Source organism: Alligator sinensis, unplaced genomic scaffold (genome assembly GCF_000455745.1).
Source record: "Alligator sinensis unplaced genomic scaffold, ASM45574v1 scaffold215_3, whole genome shotgun sequence".
NCBI lineage: Eukaryota > Metazoa > Chordata > Crocodylia > Alligatoridae > Alligator > Alligator sinensis.
This window is the reverse complement of record NW_005842175.1, coordinates 757,571-768,826: the sequence shown is the minus strand read 5'-3', so window position 1 is coordinate 768,826 and position 11,256 is coordinate 757,571. Positions and strand designations below refer to the sequence as shown.

At 45.4% G+C, this 11,256-nt stretch overlaps 2 protein-coding genes across 2 annotated transcripts in view; one reads left to right on the top strand and one right to left on the bottom strand.

Moving 5' to 3' along the window:
- The window catches only part of KCTD17 (potassium channel tetramerization domain containing 17), a 37,152-nt gene extending 34,143 nt beyond the window's left edge, over nucleotides 1–3,009 (top strand). Inside the window, exon 6 of the mRNA XM_025206895.1 lies at nucleotides 2,912–3,009. Within this exon, the coding sequence (XP_025062680.1) occupies nucleotides 2,912–2,989 (78 nt within the window). The 3' untranslated portion in view covers nucleotides 2,990–3,009. The remainder of the gene's footprint in view (nucleotides 1–2,911) is intronic.
- The window catches only part of TMPRSS6 (transmembrane serine protease 6), a 36,793-nt gene that overhangs the window by 21,058 nt on the left and 4,479 nt on the right, over nucleotides 1–11,256 (bottom strand). Inside the window, exons 5-8 of the mRNA XM_025206892.1 lie at nucleotides 8,334–8,375; nucleotides 6,751–6,955; nucleotides 5,760–5,896; nucleotides 1,973–2,085 (exon numbers count right to left, since the gene is read on the bottom strand). Of these exons, the coding sequence (XP_025062677.1) occupies nucleotides 1,973–2,085; nucleotides 5,760–5,896; nucleotides 6,751–6,955; nucleotides 8,334–8,375 (497 nt within the window). The remainder of the gene's footprint in view (nucleotides 1–1,972; nucleotides 2,086–5,759; nucleotides 5,897–6,750; nucleotides 6,956–8,333; nucleotides 8,376–11,256) is intronic.

Sequence of the window (11,256 nt, the reverse complement as noted above, 5' to 3'; positions counted from 1 at the left end):
GATGTGCCTTGTGGCTGCCTATAAATTCATCACGGGGGTGCAGAAGGGAATTGGTGAGGCTCTACTCACCAAGGTCCCCCTGGGGGTCGCAAGAAATAATGGCCATAAGCTATCAGAGAGCAGATTTAGACTGGACATTAGGAGGAACTTCTTCACAGTTAGAGTGGCCAAGGTCTGGAATGGGCTCCCAAGGGAGGTGGTGCTCTCCCCTACCCTGGCGGTCTTCAAGAGAAGTTTAGATAGGCATCTGGCTGGGGTCATCTGGACCCAGCACACTTTTCTGCCTATGCAGGGGGTCGGACTTGATGATCTATTGAGGTCCCTTTCAACCCTAACATCTATGAATCTATGAATCTATGAATTACTACTCTCTGAGCCCAATGCTCCAGCCAGTTTTCTATCCAACTTACAGTCCATTCATCCAGCCTGTACTTCCTTAGTTTGCCTGCAAGAATGTTGTGGGAGACCGTACCAAAAGCCTTGCTAAGATCAAGGTATGATCTCCCTGCATCCACAGAGCCAGTCATCTCATCATAGAAGGCAATCAGGTTGGTCAGGCATGATTTGCCCTTGGTGAATCCATGCTGACTGTTCCTAATCACCTTCTTTTCCTCCAAGTGCTTAGAAATGGATTCCGTGAGGACCTGCTCCATGATTTTTCTGGAGACTGAAGTGAGGCTGACTGGTCTGTAGTTCCCTGGACCCTCCTTTTTCCCTTTCTTAAATATGAGCACCATTTTGCCCTTTTCCAATCACCCGGGACCTCTCCTGATCTCCATGAGTTTTCAAAGATGATGGCCAGTGGCTCTGCAGTCACAACAGCCAACACTTTCAGCACGCTTGTGTGTATCCCATCTGGCCCCATGGACCTGTATATAACCAGCTTTTCTAAATAGTTCCTAACCTGTTCTTTCGCCACTGTTGGCTGCTCATCTCCTCCCCAAACTGTGCTGCCCAGTGCAATAGTCTGGGAGCTGACCTTGCCTGTGAAAACAGAGGTGAAAAAGCCATTGAGCACTTCAGCCTTTTCTGCATCCTCTGTCATAAGTTTGCCTCCCTCATTCAGTAAGGGACCCACAACTGTCCTGATCCTTCTTTTGCTACTGACATACTTGTAGAATCCCTTCTTGTTACCCTTGACATCCCTTGCTAGCTGCAACTCCAATTGTGCTTTGGCCTTCCTAACTTCTTCCCTGCATGCCTGAGCAATGTTCTTATACTCTTATACTTAGGAAGGGGAGAGCAGTGGATTTGAATGGTGCCAGAGTAGTAAAAGTGGGGCACAATCTATGCTGGTATTATGCTAGTGCCCCCAAAAACTCTGCACCTGAATCCCATTCTACACCCCCCTCCCCAACCCATACCCCAGCTCTGCCAAGGTCTTAGCTCCTGCTCCCAGGTCTGCCACAGCACTTTGGTTCCTGACATGCAATAGTCCTAGCTACCCCTGTCCTAGGGTTTCATGCAGAGCTTTGCCATTACCCCTGACTTCCCATCCTAGCTATTCTAAGCCTAAGTCCCGTTTGAACTGAGTCTGGCAGGTTGTGAAGAACAGCAGGTACTTCCCAAGTGACCTACTTGAACAGTCACAAGTCACAGATGTGGCCACAAGGATTTAATTCATTTGGATTCTATACAAGAGCTTGAATTGGCTCTCCACTTTAGCCCTGTGAGGAACCAGTCCCCCCCACCCAGCCATCCTCCCATCTAGCTGGAACTTAGCCTGGACTTCCTTCTGTTCAACACCAGAAGAGCTGGCTGGTGGTGACCCTCTGGTACCTGCCCAGGCCCATCTCAGTGACAGCCTTAGCTGCAGACTCAAGAGAGAGAGGAATGAGCATGATACTCAGCCCAGCACACTCCTGAATCAGAGAGGAAAGGGTGCTGGCGCAAAGCAGTGGGGAGTGGAAAGGTGCCAGGAGCCCTTTGGAAGGTTTGCATAGGGAATGAGAGGAAGTCGATGATCCCTTACCATCATGTGCCAGGTGCACTGTGTGTTGGGTGCATAGTAGCTGGGGTAGTATGGAGTGCTGATCTTCCCCCGCAGCTCCAGGTCTTCTGGAAGTGTGAGATTTACCTGACAGGCTGAAAACACAGTCACAGCCCACCTCAGTATAGCATTAGGCTGGGAACACAGAATCATCACCCAAACCCTCGAAGGAGGCAAGGACCACATCCCACCCCAGGAAAAAGGATGCGTGGAAAGTGTGGAATAATGTGGCTGTTGGAGAAACATGGGGCTGCTTGCTGAGTTTATGGGCTGGTGTGCTCTGCTTGGAGACTAATTTCAAACTTTCCAAGCTGTTCTGGGTGAGCATCCCAGAGACATTCCACCTCATGCGACCTTCTTCCCGAGCTGGGACCTCTCAAAGATGGAAAGCAGAAGGAACCACCTGTAGGGACAGGTATCTGCTCAGCTCCATGCACAACTATGCCATCTTTCCCGAGAGAATATACTTGGAAAAGGGAGACAGAGGCACCATATAGCACACAATGATAGTGAGAGGAAATCTCCAGAGAAATGAGACAGTGGGAACAGCACAAAAGTTGGAGGGGGATGTAAACAGGAACACCTGCTTGGGAATGAGCTTCCACAGAACCACAGGCTAGGTTCTTACAAGCTAAGACATGTCAGGCCTGGCTAAAGCATGTCTGTGCTCTTCCTTGTCATTCAGTTGCTGTTGTGCCAACCTGGTGTGAGGGGCTGCTGGGTTCCTAGAGTTGCATCCTTTCAGCTGAAAACCAAAGCCATGACTGATTGTAGTTGTTAAAGATCCCAGGGCACTTGATACCATGTAATGCTTTTAGCTTCCTTCTCCTGGCCAAAGATGAGTAATTACAGTACGTTTTGCTGTGACTCCCCTGTTGCTTTAGTTGAATACAGTATCATTCTTTCTTTCTATCCACCTAGGCACTTATCACAGTCCAGACAGGGGAAAAAAGGAAGAGCTATTGCCTTCTACATGAAAGAGATGTACATGTGTTCTGAAGTGCACTACAAAGTGGAAGGTAAGCCTGTTGAAAGTTTCTGGATAAAGGTTCGAGGAGAGAACAGCAATGGGGATATCATGGTGTGCATCTGCTATGGGCCTCCAAACCAGGAAAAAGAGGTTGACAAGGACTTCTTTAAACAACTGATGGAAGTTTCTAAATCATGAGACCTCATTCTCATGGGGAACTTTAATTACTAAAACATCTGTTGAGAGGGAAACAGTGGTCCACAACCAGTTCAGCAAATCTGTGGAATGTGTTGAGGATAACTTTTTATACAGATGGTAAAGGGGCTAACTAGGGAGGAATTGGTTGAGAATGTGAAGGTGGAAGGTAACTTGGGTGACAGTGACCACAAAACGATAGAGTTCAAGATCCTATGGGGAGGAAGGAAGGAGAGCATCAAGGTAAAAACACTGGACTTCAGAAAAGCAGACTTTCACAAACTCAGGGAACTGGTAGGCAGGATCACCTGGGAGGCAAATCTGAGGGGAAAAGGAGTCCAGGAGAGTTGGCTGTACTTTAAGGATGCTATATTAAGGGTGCAGGAGCAAGCAATCCCAATGTGATAGAAGAGTGGGAAGTTCAACAGGAGACAAGCCTGGATGGACAGCGGTCTCTTCAATGAGTTGAAACTCAAAAAGGAATCCTACAAAGTGGAGTAGGAGCATAAGAATAAATCTCACACACATTCAGGGAGAAAGTTAGGAAAGACAAGGTATGATTTGAGATGTTACTGGCAAGGGACATAAAGGGGGAAAAAAGGCTTCTACAAGTATGTTGAAAGTAAAAGGAAGACCAAAGACACTATAGGTCCTTATGGAATACTGAAGGCAACTTAGTTATGCATGATGCTGAAGATAAGACTGAAGTATTTCATGTGGTTTTTTTTACTTTCATTTTCACAGATAAGGGCAACTATCAAATGATGAGCATAGCTGTCAGCCAAGATAGGAAAGAAGACGTATAGGCTAGAATAGAGGAAGAATTACATAGAGAATTACTTAGAGAGGGATTACTCAGAGAAGCTAGATGCTTTCAAGTTATCAGGGCCAGATGGGATGCATCCTAGGGTGCTGAAGGAATTGGCTGAGGTAGTTTTGGAACCATGTCTTCTTTGAAAACTTGTGGAGGTTGGGTGAGGTACTGGATGATTGGAAAAGGGCAAACATAGTGCTCATGTTTAAGAAAAGGAGGAGGAGGATCTGGGGAATTACAGATCAGTCCAGTCTGACCTTTATACCTGAAAAAATCATGGAGCAGGTCCTCAAGAAATCTATTGTGAAGCACCTAGAGAACAAGGTGATCAGGAACAGCCAGCATTGATTCACAAGAGCAAGTCATGCCTGACCAACCTGATTTCTTCTATGATAAGATGACAGGCTCTGTGGATGGGGAGAAAGCAATGGATGCGATATACCTTGATTTAGCAAGGCTTTTGACACTTTCTCCCATGACAGTCTCATTAATAAGCTGAAGTGATACAGACTAGATGAAAGAATGGTGAGGTGGATACATAACTGGTAGATTCATCATGCTCAACAAGTAGTTATCAATATCTAGTTGGGAGGAGGTATCAAGTGGGGTTCCCCAGGGGTCTGTCCTGGGTCCACTGTTGTTATATATTCATTAATGCTTTGGATGATGGGTTTGACTGCGCACTGAGCAAGGTTGCAGATGACCCCAAGCTGGGTGAAGCTGCAGACACTCTAAAGTCTAGAGAATAGGGCTAGGATCCAGAATGACCTGGATAGACTGGAAAAATGGTCTGGAATCAACCAGATGAAATCCAACAAGTCCTGAACCTGGGACAGAATAACAGCATGCACAAATACAAACTGGGGAACAACTGGCTAGGCTGCAATATTGCAGAGAAGGACCTGGGGGTTACAGTGGACCATAAGCTGAATAGAATTCAACAGTGTGCTCTTGTTGCAAAAAAAATCCAATGGCATACTGGGTTATATTAATGGGAGTATCACTTGAAAATCCAGAGAAGTAATTCTTCCACTCTATTCAGGACTGGTGAGGCCTCATCTGGAGTACTGTGTCCAGTTTTGGTCTCCACACTTCAAGAAAGATGTGGATAGATAGGAAAGAGTCCAGAAGAGAGAGGCAATAATGAGTAGAGGTCTGGAAAGCGTGACTTATGAGGGCAGGCTGAAAGAACTAAGGATATTTAGTATGGAGAATAGAAAACAGAAGGGGATTTGATAAGTCTTCAGATACCTGCAGGGCAATTATAGAGAGGATGGAGATACACTATTTTCTGTCATTGTAGAGGACAGGACTAGGAGCAATGGCCTCAAGCCACAGCAGAAGAAATTTAGGGTGGAGATCAGGAAGCACGTTCTGACTATGAGAGTAGTCAAGCAGTGGAACAGGCTGCCTAGAGAAGTTGTGGAATCTCCATCTCGAAATTCTCAAAAGCAGGTTGCACAGACACTTAGCTGGGATGCTTTAGTCAGGGATGATCCTACCATGAGCAGGGGGCTGGGCTAGATGACCTCACCTTCCAGCCCTGATTCCCTCGGATCCTATGATCTGGCTCCATCACAGTAGCATCACACATTCTTCAGGGAGCTCCAAGTCCAAATTGTTGTGTAGTGCTTTGGAGCACTGTTGAACAGCTACCAAGCTCCTTGGAGCATTTCCAGGCAGTGGTGAGGAAGGCTACTTGATCCAGGGTCTAAAAATGTATGAGATTTTCTAGTGCCTTCAGTTCTCCTTCCCTCCTTCCCTCCCTCCCTGCCTCCGTATGTCCTCACCTTCAAGGGGTACAGCTTGGGCAGAGAGGATGAAAGGATCATAGTAACTGTACATTGCTTTCTTCCACACCACAGCCATGACATGACCTGAAGAAAGGACCTCCACTACGGGCTCCTGACGGTTGCAGCCATAGACTCTGAAACGAGAGACAGGAGGAAGTGAGAAGGGGGATAAGCATGTGTAAAGAAGGTAGGGAACTGAGGGAGAGAAGAGAGGGAGAAAGACAAGAAGCAGATGAGATTGTCCAGACCTCTAGTGAGATTTGCATGTTGCTAGACACTAATAAAACAAATCAAGATGTAGCATAAGGAACAGGGCTCAGATCTGGGTATGAAAGGGTTTCCCCTTGTTAGGACCTTTTCTCAAGCCAAACCACTCTAATGATGAATATTAGACCAAAGGATATCCCCTTGTTTGGTTCCCAACTCTAAGCTGGGGGAACATTATCCCTTTCAAGAAACCCCTCATTTTACCCTTCACACTAATACATGACACGTCCCTCCTCTGAGGAACCATGGCATCAAATCCAGAGCTGGCATAAAATCAGCACATTTCCCATGAAATCAAAGGAGCTACATCCATTTACATCAACTGAAGAGCTGTCCGTAGGCTGCAATGCTCTTTATAAGGCCTCTGTACCTAAACAGAGCTGGGCTATTCTGAAGACAACTTTCATATTCTTAGGCCCTTACCAGATACTGTGGTCTCTGAGGCACTAAAAGTGCAAAACATTGCCATCGTATCCAGAGGCTGCTATGAACACCTTCACCTACTACTTTTTAAAAAATGTGCTAAACTACAGGGTTGCCTCAATAATATCCCCCAACACTGAGTTCTGCTACTGTGTTCTATTATGCTGCATCCAAGAGCATTTCCTCTCATTTGTGTTAGGGGCATTTCCTTGCCCTGGTGTTGTGAGTAGCACCCTGTGCTTTCCTTTCCTTCAACCACTCTCTAGATTTGGTACCACTGTCTTAGGAAGCTACCTACGAGGTGATGAGACGGTTCTCCAGCGGCCCAGCCTCGTCATACATGGCCAGTCGGTCCCTGCAGTCTGGGAGGGTCCACTCCAGATGCAGCTTGATCATATGACCCTTGGGGCCATGGAGGTGCCAAAGACAACTGGAGGCCAAGTAGTCAGGGCCCTTCAGCTTTAGGGCTTCATCCTCCCGCACATAGCTGTATCTGTAACAACCTGAAGCCATGAAACAAGCAGAACATCAGAGTGTCATCAGTCTGAGGTGGGGTTCTTGGGGCGGTCTTGATAATATGGTCATCATTTAGGGCATTTATGTAAGTCCTTAGTATGTGGTTAGGCTCTCTGTTAGCCTAATTTCTCCCACTGATCTCAGTTTATTTTCAAACTTATCCCAGTTGCTCACACTGACTCTCAGTGCCACTGGTCCGTTTTCCCTGGAATCCTATTTCTTTCTAGCAACATCTCGTCTGCCTCCCTGGTCTCCCAGTGACAACAGCATCCTCTCACTAGCATCCTATTTCCTCTTGGTGAACCCATGCAATAGCATAACTGAGGGGGGAGACCCAGGCAGAAGCCCTGTATGCCATTTTTGCGGGGGAGTGCAAAAGCAGCCATTGCCATACTGATTGTACTGCTGCAATCATCAAAGCATGGGCTGGCAATGCTCCAGGCACTGGACAGCTGCCCCAAATACAGAGCTTTGCTGCTCTGCATCTGACACCATGACCTTTTACTGGTATCCCCATTCCTCACAGTGACTTCCCTCCTCTCTCAATGGTAACCCAATTCCTCCTAGTGACACCAATCTATTCTCTGTGGTCTAACAGTTCTTTCCACTGACATCACTTGTATTAGTCTTCTAGTTCTTCTCATTGCATCAGCTCCCTCCCCATATTTCTCACAGTGATAATAATCCCCTTGCACTGTATTTTAGTTCCCCTCAATTCCCCTTTCACTAGTATCTCAGTTCCTCTTAGTTGCCCTTTCACTAGTCCCAGTTCCTGTCAATGTTACCAGTCCCCACTCATGAGCTAACACCATGCTAATTATTTCATTCCTCTAATTACTAGGCAGACCTTCACTCAAACTTTACTTTCCACTTGCCTCATTCTCCTGGTTCTTGGCCCCACTCTTCCTTACCCTATAACCTACCCTGCTTTACAGGGCATCCTGTCTCTTTTCCCTTTTACTCTTCTAAATCTCTCCAGGTCTGTAGCTGTGAAATGGTGAAATACAGGGAGAGTTTCTACATGCACACACATACCACAAAGCCTGAGCATGTAGAGCTATCGGCAATAGCATTTGCGACATAGGGCAAACGTTTCAAAAACACCCATGTGACTTCTAAGTCTCAGCTTCAAACATGATGTAGCCACCTGCAGGCCTTGAGAATCAACCTGACTTAGGCTCCTAAATCATGGAGCTGCTCTTGAAAGTGGTGTCCATCGTATGCACTGTTGCCTCCTGGGTATGATTCTCTCTACCTCAACTGCCCTGATGTCCTGGTTCAGAAAAGCCAATAATGATTCTGGCCACACCATAATTCCACCCAAAACATAACAAACTCAAAAAAGAAAGGGAAAAGATGGCCTACCCAGAGTGGATTTCAGCACTAATAAGTCTTTCACACTGGATTCTGTTAGAAAAGAAATATATAAAGATAGAAAAAAACATAAGACTGTAGTATCTAAAATCCCATGGACTTCCTTCCCATTCCCAAGGTGTCATCCTGACTGTCACTGGGCACTTCCCTTCCTTTCCATGGCCCTTATCTATCTGAGGCATCCCCCCTATTTCCCATCTCACCTGGGCCCACCTCTCCCACCTCTGCCCAAGCTTTCACAGGCCTTGCCCCCCACAGCTCATGACCCTCACCCTGCCATGCATGTCTCCCCTTCTCTTATCCATCATCTGATGCTGTTGTAGGCATTTTCTGCCAATTCCTATTGACATCAGACATTAACCAAAGCCACCACTCCCATTCATACCTCAGCTAGCTCTTCTAACTATGCTTGTTGTCAGAGCTACCATAGGGAAGCACCTTCCTTCCCACACCTCCCATGACCACAGCCCTCAGCTCTTCTCCCTCAAGCTAGGTGGAACACCTCCACCCTTTGGAGTGAGCCAAGAGGAAGAAGCTGAAGGATCCAAATCCCACAGCGGTCCATCCACTGATTTCAGCAGGGTTTGGGACTGGCCCTAAAAGAAAGGGTCAGCAGGGGAAGAAACCGACTGGAAATGGGAGAGGGATAGGGAAGATGGGTACGAGCAACCACGAGATATATACATTTGGCTCAGGGAAGAATGCCTTAATAGGATGCTGCAATCCAAAGGGGGTATACTAGCAAGAACACCAATTAAAGGGAAGCACGAAATCAGAAGCCTGATTCTCAGCACTATAGACTCTGAATATCCCTTGCTGAAAACAATAGGGGTTATTTGTAGCCACTGAGGCAAAATGTTAGGGAGAGAATGGCCCCTTATGAGCAATGCCTTCCAAATGAACTGCCTTATAAAATCTCCCTTTACAAGGAACATAAAGAAAAGACTGTCAGCAAATGCTGGAAACTTGTAAAAAAATAGTGTCACATAGTAGTTAGCCTAGCTCTAGCTCTGACTGATCAGCTCTCTCTTGGCTGGGGTGATGAAGTAAGGGAAGAGATGAGAGATAGAAGATCACTTGGTCCTGATAAAAGCCAGCAACAGCTCATTTGACTAGGAAGGCTGTTATTTTTAAACACTTCAAGGGAAAGATTGCAATTCATTCAGTTCATATTTGGTGGGCTTGAAAAGAGGTGGAGGGACAGGTGACAGAGAAAGGATCAGAGAGGCTTGTCTTGACTCTCAGGAAGATGTCCTGAGGGAATAGACAGACTCCAACAGCAAACTGGTTAGGGAGAAGGGAAAAACTGATCTGCTGGACCTGGGTTTGGGCCTGGACAAGTGATGCATTTACACTGGTGTGACTTATATCAGTTCTGAACACTAAGTGGACAGATGGTAGCTATCCCAGGAGAGCATTCAGTAAGTGGCTCTTACAGCACTTTGCCACTAAGTAGCAGAGAACAGGAAATAGCCCATTTGACTTAAACAAGCAGCTACCTGCGATAAATTGAGGGCAGACCACACTTACAGGGCAGTAACTTATACCAGTGTGCTCCTAGCTGTTTCTTGCAGAAATAATTCTACACCAGAATGGACAAAATTACAATGGTATAGGTCTGTTCCTATACCATGTCTGTTCCTTTTATTTTATACCAGGATAAATGTAAATGACAGGTATAAATGTGCTGTCTCTCCAGGCTCCTAGACAGCTTTTGCTAGGGAGATATAAAACTGAGTCTTTGAAAGAAAAGCAATGAACTCCTGTAGTTGGAGCACATCCCCTGGTGCACATGCAGCTCAGATAGCCTGCTGGTTTGTGCATAGCTGTTAATAAAAACAATGTAAGTGCAGGTTTGGGAGATTTGCATTGGCACAAATCAATAGGTTTGGGATCAAAGAGGCAGCTAACACACTTAGAAATAAGAACAACATATTTTTATACAGCAGCTTTCACTTGAGGACCTGGAGGATAAAACAAAACAAAACAAAACTTTCATGCCTGTTAATTAGCTAAGCCTCAACACCAGCAGGGGAAGGAAAGTGTTAACAAATTACTGTGTTTTATTACTCTGGCATTCCCATTTTACAGAATAAATACAATGCAAATCAAGTCACAGACCTAAGGTCACCCAGTAAAGCTCCTAAGATAGAATACAAGGAACCTGCTTGTCGTCTCCTGCTCTAACTACTTTGCCATACTCCTTTCGAAACTATTATATCTTACTCAGCTCCTAACAGTTCGTTTTGCAGTGTCTTGGAGAAATAAGAAGAGCTGGGGAAAATTACAGGTATGTGGTATTGGTTTTCCAAAACAGAAAGAAAAGTGATCATGACAATAAAACCAGCAAATCTAGCCTTAGATTCTAGTAAAATAATGACAAAAGTCAGGGTAGAAGAATTAAAAACTGGAAATATTGGTTGCTTTTCTTTGATAGCATTACAAAATTAGTGGAGAAAGGGAAAGCAGAAGATGAAGGACAGCCAGATTTTGGTGAAGCACTTGGCATGGTTTTTCATGACATTTCACTTGCAAAATGAATGCAAAGAGGTTTGGATATGAGTGCTGCTACACAGAGTGCATTGGAAACTAAAAACTGCAAATAGCAGTTAATAATAAATGGCAACTTATAATTAAGTTGAGGGAGGTCTTCAGAGGGATGTTAGGTTTTGGTCTTATTTATCATCTTCATTAACAAGCTGGAAGAGGGAGTAAAGACAGACTTTTAATGAAATTCATTTATTCAAATTCTAAGGCACCAAAATCAGCAACGAGGATAGAAGGAAAAGGGGCCTGTGAAGTTAGAAATATGGGTGGAGTATGCTGAACTCACTCATATTCATCTTAGAACAATGCAAGAAAGCATGTCTTGGGAAAAAAATTGGAAACACAGTGTTTAATGAGAAAGAGACAC